This window comes from Cervus canadensis, chromosome 13 (assembly GCF_019320065.1).
Source record: "Cervus canadensis isolate Bull #8, Minnesota chromosome 13, ASM1932006v1, whole genome shotgun sequence".
Taxonomy (NCBI): domain Eukaryota; kingdom Metazoa; phylum Chordata; class Mammalia; order Artiodactyla; family Cervidae; genus Cervus; species Cervus canadensis.
Genome location: NC_057398.1, coordinates 52,916,716 through 52,935,448, shown reverse-complemented (window position 1 = coordinate 52,935,448; position 18,733 = coordinate 52,916,716). Strand labels below are relative to the sequence as shown.

Genomic DNA, 18,733 nt, shown 5'->3' with positions numbered 1-18,733 from the left:
TAAAGGTTGAGCAGGGTATTGAAGGTACAGGTGGGGAAGAATGGACAACAGTTTCTGACTGTGAGGTAAGCCTAGGAGATAAACCTGGAACCACGGCTGGGCCCAGACCAAGCATCTGAAATCATTTTAGCTCTCACTTTTGAAGCAAACATGGTATTTTCTAAAAATTACTGTATTAGTTTGCTAGGGCTTCTATAACAAAGTACCACAAACTGGGGGTCTTCAACACCAAGTATTTATTGTTTCACAGCTCAGGAGGTTGGAAGTCTGAGATCAAGGTGTCGGCAAGGTGGGTTCCTTCTAAGGGGCAGGAGGGAGAATCTGGCCCACGCCCCTCCCTTAGCTTTTCAGGGTTTACCAGCAATGTTCTACATTCTTTATAGATACATCACCCTGATTTCTGTCATTGTGTTCAGATGATTTTCTTTCTCTGTGCATGTCTGTGTCCAAATTTCCCTTTTTCATAAAGAAATCAGTCAGATTAGAGCTCACTTTAAGGATCCTATTTTAACTTGATTACCTCCGTAAAGACCCGATCTCCAAATAAAGTCACATTCCGAGGTACTGAGGGTTAGGATTTCAATATATCATTTTATATATATAAAATATATATATGCACCCACACACTGGCATGCACATGATGTTTCAAAAGACAAGTGCCTTTTAAAAATGAGGTTAAGAATCTGGTGTTTATCTCAGAATCAGGTCATGGAATAGAATGGAAACAACATAAAAAGCAGTGTTCCAGCTCGGTAACCTCTCATACAATGTTTACTGCTTTCTCTGGCATCTGCCTTCTCTAACAATCTGAAAATGAGCAGGTGTGTTTGAGCTTAGGGAAAGTATTAATAACTCTTATTTGTATCATGTGTTATAGTGTATGAACCATTTTCTCACTTCATCTCAGGTGATCTTCACAATAACTCTATTAGTTAAACAGGGCAGATATTCCATTACCAATGTACAGACAAGTGACTTCAGTCTCAGATTCCATGAAACATTTAGGGTCATGCTTTAGGTGAAGGCAAAAGATGGCACAAAAATGTAGGTGTTCCAAGTTATAGCCCAGATATTGCTCACTCCATCATGATATATAAAAGTTGGGTTTTTTAAAAATATATCAATAATTTTACTTGTCTCTATTCTATAGGTAAAGAAACTATGAAAGCTTATGATAAACCTAGGATTCAAACCTAACAGTCTTGAGGTCTGCACTTGGCAGAAATTCACCAAAATATTACTGCCTATGGGACAGGCACACTCAGTCAATAACTTTCCTAAGTGTTCATTCAGTTCTATTCAATATTAATAAGCCAGAAATTCTGTTAGGTGTTGGTGACATGGAGATTATTAGTGTTAATCGCTCAGTCATGTCTGACCCTTTACAACCCCTGGACTGTAGTCTGCCAGGCTTCTCTGTCCATGGGATTTCCCAGGCAAGAATACTGGAGTGGGTTACCATTCCCTTCTCCAGGGGATCGTCCAGACCCAAGGATCAAACCCAGGTCTCCTGCATTGCAGGTGGATTCTTTACTGTCTGAACCACCAGGGAAGCCCAGATAATATACTACTGAGAACGACAGACGTACAAAGATCATCAAACAATGCGGTGATCTGACAAGAGGCTGCAGGGGAGGGATTGGTGAGGACAGAGAGGGAACCTTCCATGCCCAGGAGACGGGAAAGGCGATGGTTCCCCTGTATTTTTTTCCCTGATCCCTAGCTCAGGGCTCTGCAGGTGACTATAAACACTGACTAACCTGGTAGGCGGTACACATACCACAGGTAGTCTGTGATCTTTGGAACTATGCTGATTGATTTAGAGTCCTGATGCCAACACCTACTAGCTGTGACCTTGGATGAGTTACTTAATCTATGACTACTCCACTTTCCTTCTTGGTAAGATAGGAGATAGTTCATAGGATTGCAGTGATGAGATGATAAAATATGAAGCCCAAAGTAAACTTTAGCCATTATTATTCATGAAACTGGCTTTTAGTGGGCTTAAGAAATTTTCAGTTGATTCACATTGCTCTCATTGCATAATGAGATACAAACATTTGATAACCAACCATATGTACTCATTTCTCTTTCATTCTCACCTCCATCCTGCTAGAGATCAGGAGAATTCATAAATCCTATTTCAGAGCTTTTGACTAAAGGTGTCAGGGAGTAGATGGGATGTGGACATCCCTACAGGGTTAATCTTATATGGAACTTCTGTACCACCCAAGCATGGCCTCCCAGTGGTAAAGCCAACCCTAGTCACTGGTAGCTTTCACTTGCTTTACTTTGGTTCTGTTGGGTGCCTGCTTGTCTCACATATATAGTATAAAGTTGGGTAGTTAGTTGTTGATGGTCATTTATTTATGAAGTATAAAATATCAAGTTAAATTACTGACAAAGTGTAATTTGTCTCCTAATTTTCTCACGGACGGTTTGAAATTAGTAGGACTATAAGCCAATAGTGGGCTTCCATGGTGGCTTAGATGGTAAAGAATCTGTCTGCAATGCAGGAGAGCCGGGGTTCAATCCCTGGGTGGAAGATCCCCTGGAGAAGGAAATGGCAACCCACTCCAGTATTCTCACCTGGGAAGTCCCATGGACAGAAGAGCCTGGTGGGCTACAGTCTATAGGGTCACAAAGAGTCAGACACAATTGAGAGACTAATACTTTAGCTTTCAAGCTTAGTGAGGAAATAGCAGCAGAAAACAGGATTTTGAGTATATGATCACACACATAAGCCAACGGGAGAAATGTGTGGTTTGCCATCTGAATATTGGACTTGCCCTGAGGTTAGGGAGCTTCGAGGAACTCAAATACTAGTTATCTGAACAGTAAATGTACATGAGCCAAGACAGTTTTGAAGCACTTACTCCAACGATTACTACGTGTTATAAAACACTCATATTCCAGGAAAGTCGTTCTTGGCATCTGAGCGAAGCTTCCCCATTGGGCTTCCTGTGTGACGCTCACACACTATTTCTCCACTGTCCAGCCATCCACTGCTGCAGCTGGTCTCTAAGAGAAAGCAGAGGGACACAGGAGTTCTAGAGCATGTCTCTGACTGCTGTGCCAGGGAAACGAGTGGCCCAACAGAGCTGGAGTCCTTTAAAGTTAGACCAGTGCCAGCTGAAAGCAAGCAGGCCTTCTACCCTCTCTGGCCCAAAAGAGTCCTCTAGAGTCAAAGGTCCCTCTCTACCAGAGGTCACTTAGCCCCACACTGCCATGTCTCATTACCAAAAGAGAAAGGGGAGGAGTCCTCTTCTAAATTCTTCTGTTTCCTCAACAGAACTGATCACCAGTATATTCTTCATGGTGTTCAACCTAACGTGGATCATTTAACATCTAGAAGAATACAAGGTCATTTAACAGTCCCACAAGTTATATTTTATTACACAATGGTCAGAGGCAAATTAGCTGCAAACTGCAGTTAACTGCTGTAGTGCTATATTCTCAGATTAAACAAATATATTTTTATTTGAATTATTACTTAATGTTACATTTAACAGTACAAAAGGGAAAAATGTACTTACAAAGAACAAATGAGACTCTTCCTCTAGCTATAACTGATAGTAAAAAAATATATAAAAAAGTATACAAACTTTTTGTAGTCAAATAAACTACTTCCTTAAAATACCAAATAAATAAATACACTTAAAACTATCACTGAATTACTACTCTGTAGCTACTAATCTGAAATAACTAAAATTCAGTATCAGAGTCCTGAATTTACAATGCTGTATTTTTTCACTGATTTCTTCATCTGCTTCATTTTCTTCTTTAACACTTGATGATCTTGCTTTGAAACATACCGAAAATATTTACAACCTAAAAAAAAAAAAAAAAAATCAAGGCAAAATAAACAAAAAGTTTTAACACTTAACCAAATTCTTCAGGTGCTTTTCTACATTGTAAAAATTCTGCTTCAACTCTGGCACACTGCTGGTTATATAAACAGATGGATTTGTATTACCTATGCAGATATGTCTAAGCTCATTCTCAGCACTGTCACCAGGGAAATGGACTGCTTCCTGCCTACAAAAATACTTCTGATCCATCATGATTAAAGCATATACTTCAGCTTGTTTTCTACCTTCCCTCCCAAACCTTAGTTAAGCTGATACGCATATCATACTGTGCTCTGCTTAGCTGTTCAGTCATGTCTGACTCTTTGCGAACCCATGGACTGCAGCCCGCCAGGCTCCTCTGTCCATGAGGATTCTCCAGGCAAGAGTACTGGAGGGGGTTGCCATGCCCTCCTCCAGGGGACCTTCCCAACCCAGGGATCGAACTCAGGTCTCCCAACATTGCAGGCAGATTCTTTACCATCTGAGCCACCAGGGAAGCCCAAGAATACTGGAGTGGGTAGCCTATCCCTTCTCCAGGGGAACTTCCCAAACCAGGAATCGAACCAGGGTCTCCTGCATTGCAGGAGCTACCAGGGAAGCCCATGCATATCACATTCATATATTAAATAAGCCTTCTCCAGAAGCAAACTACAATAGCTTCCTTTTCGACAACTTGGTGAAACAGTCACAGAGGTATCTGTAACAATTAGAAAGTCTTCTGTAGAAAACCTTGATGTGAAGAATGAGGACAGACAAATTCTAGGTTAGAAGAGATCAAAAATTATCTCTTATTCCCACCATCTAGCAGGCAGCCAGAGGCGATCAAGGAGCTCTGCCAAAGGTGCTCATCAGACCTTCTACCTGCTTTTCATACTCTAACAGTGCTAACAGGATCACTAGTTAAGTATCTGAGAGACATGAGTCAAATTCCTGTAAGAAAAATGTAAGCTGAGTATTATAAGGGATTTTCTATTTAATAAATGAGACCATAAATCACATATAAAAAATTAACATTGTTACAGTCTCAGCTTGCATCTATTCCTTTTTCCTGGAAATTGCTAAGATATATATTGTACCTAGAGTAATGAGTTTATTATCCCTGAAAATAGTATGTGAGACTTGCTAATGTTTTGTTAGCTGGGAAGCAGTGGCGTATGCAGTGTTAATAATTTGTGCTTCTAAATGTATCTGCCACTTTAGCAAAAACGAAATACAGATTTCTGCTTCTGTCTAGAACACAGAAAGCTGGAAAGAACTTTGCTCCCATCGTAACACAGAGAAAAAGCCAAATAAACTACAATCTCCTAACTTCAAGCCCGCCCGAGCTGAAGTCACATGACAGCCGAGCAGCCTGGACGGCCAGGAGGGAAAGGCCCCTCGAGGGAGGAGTGGGCCTAGTCGCCTCGAGTGGCCCATGGGAGGAAGGCAGCCCCTACACCCTGCTCCGAGCACAGAGCAAAGGCAGATGACGGCGGGAATTCAAATCCAGGGTGTAATGAGGGTAACCAGACCAAGAACAAAACCCAGCTCAGCTCCCGACAGACTGACTTAACCCCCACACTAACACCCTGAAAGATGGAAGCAGTGAGCCCACTCTCAGGCATTTTATGCCTGATATTCGCAGGATACTTTAGAACTCACGCAGCACTTTAACGTGAGCTGCATGTGATGCTTACAACAATCCTGTAAGCAAATCAGGCAGCTGTTACACTGCCCAACTCACACAGAAGGCTCCCAAAGGCTACCTGCTTGGCCTAAGTGATGCAGCGAGTAAGGGACAGAATTGGAAAGTTAACCCAGGTCTTCAGACCCTGCTCAAACACAGGTACATTCTGGTATCTGTACTAGAAACCTTTATACTCATAAAGTTGGAAATCACAATCCAAATCACATTTTTGTGTCTTGTCAGTATATCAGGGAGAAATGTTTAAAACTACACTCGTGTTTATTAACCCCTTCCCTCCCACAAAATCAGCATCTGGCTAATCTTAGTAACCATCTGAAACATTAACTGAGAATACTAATGCAAATTCCAAATTAGCACAAACTATACTGAAGAATCTCTTTAGAGCACTTTAAATTCCCTGGCCACACAGTGCTTACTTGTGGCCACTGTGAGGTTCCTTCCTTCATCTCTGGACAAGATGGACAAGTCTCATTTCAGTACTGGCCACCTTTCCATATTTCAGTGGTAGAAAGCAGGTAAGAGCTTTAATAGCCAAGATACTCCCCAAAGAAAAGATCAATTTCCCTTTAAGAAAATTTTTAGCCAAGTTAATAGGAGGTATGTTTTTCTTTTCATAAGGGAAGAAATGACTCATTGTTACAGGAACAGGGAAGTTAATAGAACATAAAAGTGTCATTTAAAAATGAAATCAATAAAGAATATTTTTCTATTTCTTATAGACAATCTCAGTCAACTTTCTCTATAGCACAGCCAAATGGTCATTTGTTGTGAAAAGTCTGCATCCTTTATCTTAATAGCTCTTAAAAGATACTCAAATCAGAGCATAAAAACCAACGACAATCAACATTATGAAATCACTGTTTTAATCCACAGTTCCCTAGTAACAGATCACTGGCCCCCCAACTCAAGATTATTTTTCTATTCATCAGTTATTTCTCCAGCATGAATGCCCACATTGCAATTTCAAAATCACCTAAAAGCTATAGCTAGATAAAAGGAAAACAAAACATGTACCTTTTCCTAATAATAACCCAGCTACCAAAGCTTTCTCACAAGCCAAAGTTTTATCATCCTTCCAATTCCTTTTTGCCCAAAAGTAGCTGAAGTGAAAGCTTGGCCACCAGCTTTTCCTGGAGTTCCACTCTTCTTGAACCCAGGCAAGATGACTCCTGGAAAAGAAAAATGTCAAAAGCGGAGGTCAGTGATGGAAACAGACCTATATGGTCAGAACGTGAACTTCAGTTGGGTCCATGGAAAGATGACAAAGCAGATGCTCTGAAACTAGCTTCCGGGTACAGCCATGGCACAGAACATACATGAAAGCAAATCCTTTTTAGACTTCCTTGATCTCCAGATCCCATTTTCCATCTAATGAAATAGCCAGTTCAGCACAGCACAGTGGTTACCAGCATAGACTCTGAGGTCAAAGTCTCAAATTCAAATCCTGCATCTTCCATTGATTATCTATGTGATCCTGTGCAAGCTGCTTAATCTCTCTGAGACTCAGGTTCCTTGGGTACATTGATGGCACCCATCTCACAGTTTTGTTATTAGGATTAAACTGGTCCACAGTGTGGCAGGTGTCACAGAAAACTCTTTGCCTGCTGTCCAGTACAAAGCAAAGTTTCAATAAATGTTAGCTATTATTATTCACTACTTTAAAAGTTTCTTTAAAACCTTAAATTTTATAGGCTAGAAAGAATTACTATCTAAATTGAGATGCCATTATTATACATTTACATAAACACATAGGTTTGACAGCTAAACCCAGGCAATGCTAAGTGTTCATCAATAATTTAATTGACCAAAGGTGTATTTAGCACCTATTTGCCCTTGTGGCAAAACTTCTAGAGGTTTAAGAAGTGAACAGCACATTTCTCTGCCTTCAAGAACCTTATGGTCAGTAGGGGTTTAGGTTGAGATTTGGAAAATGGCTTACAGTGAGCACACCAACATATCGCACCAAAAACACTTCATGATCAGACTATTTTATCTCTAAGGTCAAGTCAGGTCTGAAGCCTGAAGCAAGTTTCCACTGATAATTAATTTCCTAATAAACTAAAATGGATATAATAACTCAATGAAACTTTCATTCCATGGTATCCTTTATTTTCATGCACAGGGTAAAAATGATAAGGGCCACTTCTTTTCTTATATTCAAAATGTGGCACTGATGATTACTATGATCAAAGGTATAGTTTCAGATACCCAGCTCACAAGGGACTTCATAAATATTTGTTGAATGAATAACCAAGATGGTTTTAAAAGGTCCTAAAAAAAAAACCACTGAAAATAGCTGGGAGAAAAGCTGCTTTCTATGTGATCTTCCAAGCAGATGACACAAATTACAAAAAGCTTTACAAAGAATCTCATCAAGAGTAGAAGTGACCCATTTTAATCTTTATTTTCGAAAAGAAAGTACACAGTTACCCCTTAGCAGAGTAGTGGTAACTGACAGTATTTATTTTAATAGCACAAAAAATCTTGATAGAATTTTTTATGTTTTACTTGTGATTTCCTACTTCCTGTCTTCTGATGTATTCAGAAGAAAACAGCTAAAAACACAGTTTAAGAAATCCAAAAACATAAACAAAGAACTTTAAAAATGGACAGATATTAGCTAAAATTTTATAAAGTGTTATTTATGCTGATCTAGTAATAAACACTGTGTGTTTCTCACTTACCCCATTAGAGTCTGTTTGAGATATTTTGCCAGGTATTTCCAAGCAGTTATATTTTTAGTGCATCCAGCAAAATCTAAAATTCCAAATAATACCTCCAATCCCAGTTTATGGTGTTCTTGCTTGTCTGCGATGTCAAGACAATTAAGAGTTTACAAACAACACGGAAGAGCACAAAAGTAAAAGCTTACATTCCATTGACAAAATGCCACTGAACATAAGCCTTAAAGTCTAACAGCTTAAAACAATTCACGTGATCACACTTATCATCAACATACGCTCCTGTGATGAATCTGAAAAATTCAGTAACTTAGTCCATGCTAATGAGAGCAGGGTGGTGAGTCTGACCTCTGTATGGGTTTATACTACTCAGAATATTATTTAAAGTACCTGCCCTATTGAGGCATTTCATACATATTCTTTTCTATTAGGAGAGGGACAGAGGCAGTCCCAGTACCTATTGGACTTAAGCATATTTCCTCCTTTCAAGAAATGTTCTTTCCTATACTGAGCTGAATAACAGTAAAGATTAAAATGAGCTGAATTACACAAATAGAAGCCGTTTTTCTTTTGCAACCATTGCCTAATACTTTACAGCATGGGTCAGCAAACTTTTTCTGTAAAGGGGCAGACACTAAACATTTAAGTTATGCAAGCTTTACAAGCTGTCATAACTATGCAACTCTACTGTTGCAGGGCAAAAGCAGGCACAGGTGATATGTAAATAAATGGGCACGGCCGTGCTCCAACAGAACTTGATTTATAAAAACAGGCAAGAGTTGGATCGGGCCCACGGCAACAGTTGGCTGAGCCCTAGTCTACAGGTTGTCTGCACGAAGAGACAGAAAACAAGAACTACTTACCTGATTTTCGCAGTAACCTATGGAATTCTAACATCAGTTTATGAGATGGTACAATCTGATACAAAATCTGGAAGAAAGAATAATACTGTAATTTATTACCCATTCCAAAGGCGTTAGTATACTTTCAGATAAAATTCTTACTATCTAATATGCTCTCAGAAAATGAATCAAAGATTTAAAAGATACTTTGCTTTTATCCAGTTTTAATTTTGGTATAAAAATGTATTCTATGCAAAGACATTTAAAACAAAAAAATCCCTGCTAAAAACAAGATAGCTGATTGGGTGGGTGGGCAGTGTGGATAAACAAATACTTTTTTTTTCCTCCATATTTATACTGTTGACCACACTTGAAAAGTTTACTTTCTTTTCAGCACCCAGGACTGAGGAGAAAATAAAGAAAAAGAGTATCACACAGACAAGATATTTAGTATTTACTGATCACAAAAGGTCACAAAGTATATAAAACAAAAAAGCAAGGCTAGTTATTTTAGAAGATTGTGTTCAGGAACACACTCTATATAAAGAGTATTCAAAAGTCAAGGAACTTCCCTGGTGGTCCACTGGTTAAGAAATCTGCCAATATAGGGGACAGAGGTTCGATCCCTGGCCTGAGAAGATTCCACATGCTGTGGAGCAACTAAGCCCATAACTACTGACCTGCAACAAGAGTCCAGGAGCAAACACTACTGAAGCCGACGTCCCTAGAGCCCACACTCCACAACAGGAGAGTAGCCCCTACTTGCTGCAGCTAGATAAAGCCCACACACAGCAACAAAGACCCAGCACAGCCAAAAACTAAATAATTAAAAACAAAAATAGCAATGCAGAACTTTCCAATCAGGGTGACAAAGGGTTTCTGTAATACTGATCCTCTCCCCTCAGTCTCACTTGGGCAGAGGATGGGGGAATAGTAGTTGATGAGAGGAGGATCTGCCTGAAGCCCACAGCCTCCTGTCTTTATCTCAGTGTATCATCCATACACTGTCATTTTCTCTTGGTGCAAGAACATGAAAGTTGGAAAGTAGTGACCTAAGAATGTCTTAAAGTATTTGATTCCCAACCCTGTTCACACACTGACATAAGAATTCCCTACCTTAAGCACACTTATCAGTTTCTCTCTGGGTGCCTTCTCTCTCTTTAGAAACCTGTATAAGTAGACATGAGCGTTTGGATTTGATGGGAACTTTTCATCATAGGCGTAATTGTTAAGCACCTCTCGGGCACCATCTCGATCCCCGTAGAATTCCAGCATCTGCATAAAATAAGTGACACTATCTTAGCTAGATTCTGTAAGATAACTATATGAAACATCATGTACAACTTCATTGATGAGCACAGAAAATCATACAACTTAAAAATAACATTTATTGTATAGGGAACAATAGTGATGCTAGTTTTTGCTTCCACCAGTGTATTGTACAACCTCCATGGAACACAGAAGATCACATCAAAGGCCTACACAGTTTCCCAATTTTTCCTTGTCATATTTTGTTACTGAAAAATATAGCAACTTCAACAAAAGAACTGTTCCTGTGAGAAATAAAGGCTTCAAATAGGGCAAACTAAGGACCAAAAAAAGACCATATGATGCCACTAACCTCAGTGCCCTACAAACTCCAGCCACAAAAGGAGAGCATAGGAATTATAATTCCTTTCCTTCATTCTTTCCCATCCTGACACAGGAGTTTCCAGATTCACTGGCATCCAGTTTCAGAGATTATGTTCTGATAATGTAATTCTCACTTTAGCATTAGTGAAACTTTCAAACAGCAAAGTATTTTGATGATGTATCCCTAGTCCTCTGTCCTTTTGCAATAACTCTGAGATAACAGGTTGTCCTTAAGAACTTCTAAAAGCCATTCTTCATTTCACATATTGTGACCTAGTTTCAGATTTTTGTCCCCTTTTCCTTCTAGATCCCACCATATCATAAAAGATCTTTCTGCTTTTCTTTTAAGCTCAATCAGAACAATATAGAATTGACATTTACAACTATTGTGCTATTTATTTATAAATATAGTCCATCGCCCCTGCACCATCCATGAGCCCTACATCCTTGGGTTTTGCATCTTGGGGTTCAACCATCCACAGATTGAAAATATTTGGAAATATAAAATTTCCAGAAAGTTCCAGAATGCAAAATTTGAATGTGTTGCACACAGGCAACTACTTACACAGCATTCATATTGTGTTAAGTATTAAGAGCAATCTAGAGATGATTTAAAGTATACAAGAGGATATGCATTGGTTACATGCAAATACTGCACCATTTTATATAAGGGACTTCACTGTACATGGATACTGAGGGGTGCCTGCATCTGGCCATGACAGGTTATCCAGTGGTGAAAATAAACACAGTAACAGCTACTGTATAGTAGTAAAATAAGCAAATGTTATTCAGACAAAAAAAGGGTATCCTATTGTTTAAAAAATATTTTTTTCCATTATTTGCCTTCTGACTAATAAAGATTAAGCTTAAAACAAAATGAAACTAATGAAAACTTATGAAAAGTCTACTTACCTCTACATAACTCTTCACAAAAGGGTCCCAAACTCCAGGAATTTGAATCAATGCGCAAAGGTTTACAGACGTCTTCCAGCTGCGGTTGAGCATATTCTGGGATGCTGTGTTGTAAGCATAATCGTCTTTATCTGCCCAAAGACAAAAGATTTTTTAAAGTAGTCAGTACTTTAAAATGCAGAATCAGTAACTGATAAACTACACATAAGAAAAGCTCAGACTGTAATGGCTTCACTGGTGAATTCTAACAAAGAAGAGTACTAATTCTTTACAAACTATCCCCCAAAAAAGGACAGAGAGAACACTTCCCAACTTACCTAAGAGATCAGTATTACCCAAATACCAAAATCAGACAATGACAACACAAGAAAATTACAGACCAACATCTCTTACACAGATGCACAAATTCTTAACAAAATACTAGCAAACTGAACCCAGCAACATATAAAGTGGAATTTATTCCAGGAATGAAAAGTTGTTTAGCATCTGAAATCAATTAATACATTATAAAATCAACAGAATAATGACAAAAACCTCATAGTCATCCCGACTGTTGCAGAAAAAGCATTTGATAAAAATTCAATAACTTTTCATGATAAAAACACTCAATATCTAGGAATAGAAGAAATTTCTTCAATCTGATAAAGAGCATCTTGTGAAAAACTCACAACTAATATCAGAATTGATGATGAAAGACTGCATGCAAGGGAGAATTCCTCTCCTGCCACTTCTGTTCAACACTCTCATGAACGTTCTGGCCAAGCAATTCAGCAAGAAAATGATATAAACAATGTTCAGATTAGAAAGAAAGAATTAAAACTTTCTTTACTTGAAGATGACATGATTTTCTACATAGAAAATCCTAAGAATCCACTAAAAATTTATTAGAATTAATGAGTTCATAGTTGTATAATATAAAATCAACATACAATAGTCAACAAACCATCCAAAAATGAAATCAGGAAAATAATACCATTTACAATAGCATAATAGCATCAAAAACAAGAAACAACTTAGCTATAAGTTTTACAAAAGAGATAAAAAATCATATCTGAAAAGTAGTATTGTTCAAGGAAATTAAAAATGACTTAAGTAAATGGAAACACATCCCATGTTCAAAGGTTAGAAGACTTATTAAATTAACTTATAGTTTTAATGCAACTTCTATCAAAATCCCAGCTGGCTTTTTTGCTTAAATTGGCAAGCTATTCCTATAATCCATATGGAAATGCAAAAGACCAAGAAGAGCCAAAATAATATTTTAAAAAAATTTTTGGAGGATTCACAGTGTGACCTCAGAAGTCACTACAAAACTCCTGTAACTGAGACTGTGTGATATAGGTGTATATATATATATACACACATACATGAACTTCCAGGGTGGCTCAGCAGTAAAGAATCCATCTGCCAATGCAAGAGACATGGATTTAATTTTCTTAGGAAGACTGCCCTAGAAAAGGAAACAGCAACCCATTCCAGTATTCTTGCCTGGGAAATCCCATGGACAGAAGAGCCTGGCGGGCTATAGTCCATGGGGTCGCAAAGAGTTGGATATGACTTAGCAACTAAACAACAATGGACATATACAGATCAATGGGAGAGAATTTACAGTCATAAATAAAACTTCATATATGAGTAAGTGATTTTTTGATAAGAGTACCAAGACAATTCAGTGGGAAAAAAATAGTCTTTTCAATAAATGTGCTGGAACAACTGAATATCCACATGTAAAATGACAAAATTGAACCTCTACTTACCTCACATGATATACAAAAATTCACTCAAGATGAATCAAAAAACCAAAATGTAGGAGTAAAACTACACACCTCTTAAAAGAAAACACTAGTCTAAATCTTTGTGACCCTGGAGTAGGCAATGGTGTCTTGGATGTGACACCAAAAGCATAAGCAACAAAAGAAAAAAACAGATAAACTAAACTTCATCAAAATTAAAACATTCTGTGTCTCAAAAACACCATTAAGAAAGTGAAAAAGGTAACCCACAGAATAAAAGAAAACATTTCCAAATCCCGCACCTATCTGATAAAGGACTTGACCTAGAATATATAAAGATTTATAACTCAATAATAAAAAAAAAATAAGTACTTCAATTAAAAATCTCCTAGGAGAAAAGAATCTGAATGCAAATTTCTCCAAAGAAGACATACGAATGGCCCATAAGCACATGAAAAGATGCTCAACACTATTAGCCTCTAAGGAAATGCAAATCAAAACCACAACACACTACCTCACACCCACTGGGATAGTCCTATCAATGGCCAGCATTGGGAAGGATATGAAGAAATCAGTATCCTTCACATATACTGCTGGTGGGAATGGAAAATGGCACAGCTACTTTGGAAAACACTATGGAGGTCCCTCAAAAGTTCACAGCAACATTATTCAAAATTGCGAAAAAGTGCAAACACCCAAATGTCCACCAACTGATAATGGATACTTAAGTGTGGTATAATCATACAATGAAATATAAATAAATAAAAAGGAATTAAGTGACATTACATGCTACAACATGGGTGAACCTTTAAAAACATTAGGCTAAGTGAAAGAAGTCAGTAACAAAAGACCACATATTTCAGGACTACATTTGTATGAACTGTCCAGAATACATCTCCAGAGACAGAAAGTAGATTACTGGTTGCCTAGCAATGCAGGAACTGGGGAAGAGTCAAAAGGGACTGCTAACGGGTGCAGGCTTTCTTTCTGGGGGTGACAAAACTGTTCTAAAATTGATGATGGTAATGGATGAACAACTGTGAATATATTACAAAACACTGAATTTATTATACTCTAAGTGAGATCAAATTGCCAACGTATGCTAGAATATAGAAAAAGCAAGGGAGTTCCAAAAAACATTTACTTCTGCTTCACTGACTATGCTAAAGCCTTTGACTGTATGCACCACAACAAACTGTGGAATATTCTTAATGAGATGAGAATACCAGACTACCTGACCTGGCCCTGAGAAATCTGTATGCAGGACAAGAAGCAACAGTTAGAACTGCACATGGAAAAATGGACTGGTTCAAAACTGGGAAAGGAGTGTATCAAGGCTGTATATTGTCACCCTGTTTATTTAACTTATAAGCAGAGCACATCATGTGAAATGCTGGGTTGAATTAATCACAAGCTGGAATCAAGATTGTCGGGAGAAATATCAACAACCTCAGATATGCAGATGATACCACTTTAATGGCAGAAAGTGAAGGAACTAAAGAGCCTCTTGATGAAGGTGAAAGAGGAGAGTGAAAAAGCTGGCTTAAAACTCAACATTCAAAAAACAAAGATCACGGCATCCAGCCCTATCACTTCATGGCAAATAGATGGGGAAATTGTAGAAACAGTGTCAAATTTCATTTTCTTGGGCTCCAAAATCAATGTGGATGGTGACTGCATGCCATGAAGTTAAAAGACACTTGCTCCTTGGAAGAATGGCTATGACAAACCTAAACAGTGTATTAAAAAACAGAATCATCACTTTACTGACAAAGGCCCATATGGTCATAGTCAAAGCCATGGTTTCTCTAGAAGTCATGCATGGATATGAGAGTTGCACCATTAAGAAGGCTGAGTGCCGAAGAACTGATGCTTTCGAACTGTGGTGCTGGAGAAGACTCTTGAGAGTCCCTTGAACACCAAGGAGACCAAACCAGGTAATCCTAAAGGAAATCAACCTTGAATGTTCACTGGAAGGACTGGTGCTGAAGCTGAAGCTCCAATCCTTTGGCCACCTGATGTTAAGAGCTGACTCACTGGAAAAGACCCTGATGCTGGAAAAAACCGAGGGTAAGAGCAGAAGGGGATGACAGATGATGAGATGATTGTATGGCATCACTGACTCAATGGACATGAGTTTGAGCAAACTCAAGGAGATAGTGAAGGACAGGGAAGCCTGGCTTTCTGCAGTCCACAGGGTTGCAAAGAGTCGGACAGGACTTAGTGACTTAACAACAATGACAACAAGTGGGTGAACCATATCAAGAATCATATCTCAATTCTCAATAAAGCTGTTATTTTAAAAAAAGAGAGATTACCATACCACATAATAAATTGGGTGACATGAAAACTTCTGATAATAATAAACAATGAGGAGAAGAGACAAAAGAAAACTCAAAACAGACTACTAATGGGATATAAATTAGTAACCACTTTGCAAAGAGTTTAGCCTATTATGTAGTAAAGCTGAAGATACACATGCTTAGTGACAACAATTCTACTCCAAGAAACACACGCATATGTGTACCACTATCCGTGCCCAAGAATTTCAAAGCAGCATTAATTATAATATCCCCAAACTATTAAATCCTAAATGGCAATCAATATATAGAAGGAATAAATTGCAAGAATATCATACAATGTATTGTTTCACAACAACAAAAATGAATAAACTAGAGCAAATTCAACCATACAATCACACGTTAAATGTTGAACAAAATATGCAATGTCCCCCAAAATATGTACAGTGTGGATCCAAATACGACACTAAAATATAGGCAAAACTACACTACATCGTTTACAGATGTGTGTGCTGCACTGTGCTCAGCCGCTTCAGTCCTGTCCAACCCTTCGTGACCCTATGGACGGTAGCCACCTGGGAAGCCCTTACAGATGCATGCTTGAGTGGTAAAGGTATCTTTAAAAACAAAGGAGTTATTCTCATTAAGGGGCCTCCTAGATGGCACAGAGGTAAAGAATCCACCTGCAATGCAGGAGACGCAAGAGATGTGGGTTTGATCCCTGGATTGGGAAGAAGGAAATGGCAACCCACTCCAGTATTCTTGCCTGGAGAATTCCATGGACAGAAGAGCCTGGTGGGCTGCAGTCCATGGGGTGACAAAGAGTTGGACATGACTGAGCTCTGAACACTAATTATCATTAAAGTCAGAACAGTGGTTTCCTTGAGACAGAATGAGAGATGTGATCAGGAAAGAACACATGGAGAACTTTCAGGGGGACAGCAATGTTGTGCTTCTTAATCTGGGTGTAGTTACATGAATGTTTGTTTCATAAATTCATTCTATCATACATTTGTTTGACACTGCTTCTTCAGGATATATTTCACAATCTTAAAGGTTTAAAAAGAAAATCTGTCCTTCGAAACAAACAGTTGGAAGCACAAAACACTTTGGGGTTCCAATGCTTCTTTTTGGCCAAAACAGTAGCCTCCTTTCACCCAATATACAGATTAGTACACTCTTCCCAGTGGATCTACTGCATAAATATCAATATGAACTTGGAAATGAAATGGTAACTGGAAAGCAGGTGTAAAAGGATATCAGAAAAAAGAAAGAAAGAAGGGTAGATCCCTGAGTAAATATAAGTTGGGTGTGAATTTACCATGGAAGGGGGTTCCCAGCTACCAAGTGCATCAAAGCCAACCAGCATAGGCCACAGCAGAAAGGAAAAATCCCAAGGCAACTGAGCACACGTTCATGTGTTACATTCCGTAAGTCTGGTCATATAAAACTAGTCCTAGTTTTTTTCCCCATTAAATAGCCATGTGAGGTTAAAGATCATCTAAAGAGCTCCACATTTTATCCCATCTTTATCTCTTGTTGCTCCAGAAGAGTGCCAGCTGAAGAAGGTACTGAATTATCTAACCATGAAAGTGATGGTATAAATCCACGTTCCAACTGCTTTAATCATCATGTATTTGCTTGAGTTCTACCTAAGTGTGTGAGAAGGAAAGGAAATAATGATTTTAAAACTCACCTAAATCAATATCAGTGATTTTTCTTAAACAGAACATTACAGTGGGCATTTCGGCAAGGTCTGTCGTTGTGTTGTGTTACTCGATCAGTACTGTCCAACTCTTTGTGACCCCACGGACTGTAGCCCACCAGGCTTCTCTGTCCATGGGATTCTCCAGGCAAGAATACTGGAGAGGGCTGCCATTTCCTTCTCCAGGAGATCTTACCAACCCAGGGACTGAATCCGGGTCTCCCGCATTGCAGGCAGAGTCTCTACTGTCTGAGCCACCAGGGAAGTCCTTCAGCAAGTTTAACGAAAGAAATACAGATGTGTGACCTCAAAAGACTGATGAGTCTAGACAAGGAGACACAACACAACACACACATGAAAAAACTCACAGTGATTAAAAAAGCAAAAGGTGAAGAGTCAAATGATATAGGCTGAACATGCAGCTGGTGTGTTGGGCTTAAAGTAAAAGGAGGAGCGGTCTAATGAGTCCTGAAGACAGATGGCATCCTGGAGCAGGAGGATGCACAGAGGCCTCACAAGATCATCATGATGAAGACAGTATCTCAGAAGTGTCTTGGGGGTGGTTAAAGACAGGAAACAGGAAGGGAATTTGCAACTGGTGAACCCACCCGCCCAGAGACCAAGGAAATACTACTACCAATTAAGGATACTGAGGAAACACAGCTTAACATAAACGAAGTGATAAATGTCAAAACTGGGATTTGGATGAAGGAGGTGAAAACAGAAAAAGGTTAATCCCAGAGAAGTTATGGACAAAAACTATATGAGGGAAAAAAGGTGCAGAGAATCATACAGCTTGAAAGAACACAAATTTAGGGACAGGAGAGGACAACATCACCACTGCAAGTAAGAGAAAGAGAAGGCAGTTGGGGAAGAACACATAAGTCAGTTCTGGGGGTGATCAGTGGAGTCAAGAAAATTGCCTGTTATGACCTTTGTACAGAAATAAAACAACTTGATCTTGCCCTATTCTTTAAACATATTTTCCTAAGAAACCACATTACAAAACAAACTAAACTCCACTATAAACACACAGGAAGAAATGCTTCTTCTATGCGATAATGCCCATAGATGAAAATTTGTGACCTTTCCTGGAAATCAGGTTTCCAAGAAATGAATGAATCTAGGACTATTCCTGGTGGCACAGTGAATAAGAATTCACCTTCCAATGAAGGGGACATGGATTCTTGGTCCCCTTGGACCCCGTTCCAAGAAGATTACACATGTTGTACAGCTTAGCCCATGTGCCGCAACTACTGAGCCTGTGCTCTAGAGTCCACGAGCCACAACCACCAAGCCAGAGCACCACAAGTACTGAAGCCCACACACCCTAGATCCCAGGCTCCACAACAAGAAGCCACTGCAATGAGCAGCCCAGGCACCACAATGA

The 18,733-nt window shown here is 38.9% G+C and overlaps 1 protein-coding gene across 7 annotated transcripts in view; it reads right to left on the bottom strand.

Moving 5' to 3' along the window:
• Positions 1-3,370: 3,370 nt before the first annotated feature.
• The window catches only part of TAF1A (TATA-box binding protein associated factor, RNA polymerase I subunit A), a 31,948-nt gene continuing 16,585 nt past the window's right edge, over positions 3,371-18,733 (bottom strand). For all 7 annotated transcript variants that reach the window (XM_043485527.1, XM_043485529.1, XM_043485528.1 and 4 more), the window contains 6 exons: positions 11,606-11,736; positions 10,178-10,336; positions 9,083-9,149; positions 8,223-8,346; positions 6,553-6,707; positions 3,371-3,831 (listed from right to left, as the gene is read on the bottom strand). In XM_043485527.1, the coding sequence (XP_043341462.1) occupies positions 3,719-3,831; positions 6,553-6,707; positions 8,223-8,346; positions 9,083-9,149; positions 10,178-10,336; positions 11,606-11,736 (749 nt within the window). In that variant the 3' untranslated portion in view covers positions 3,371-3,718. The remainder of the gene's footprint in view (positions 3,832-6,552; positions 6,708-8,222; positions 8,347-9,082; positions 9,150-10,177; positions 10,337-11,605; positions 11,737-18,733) is intronic.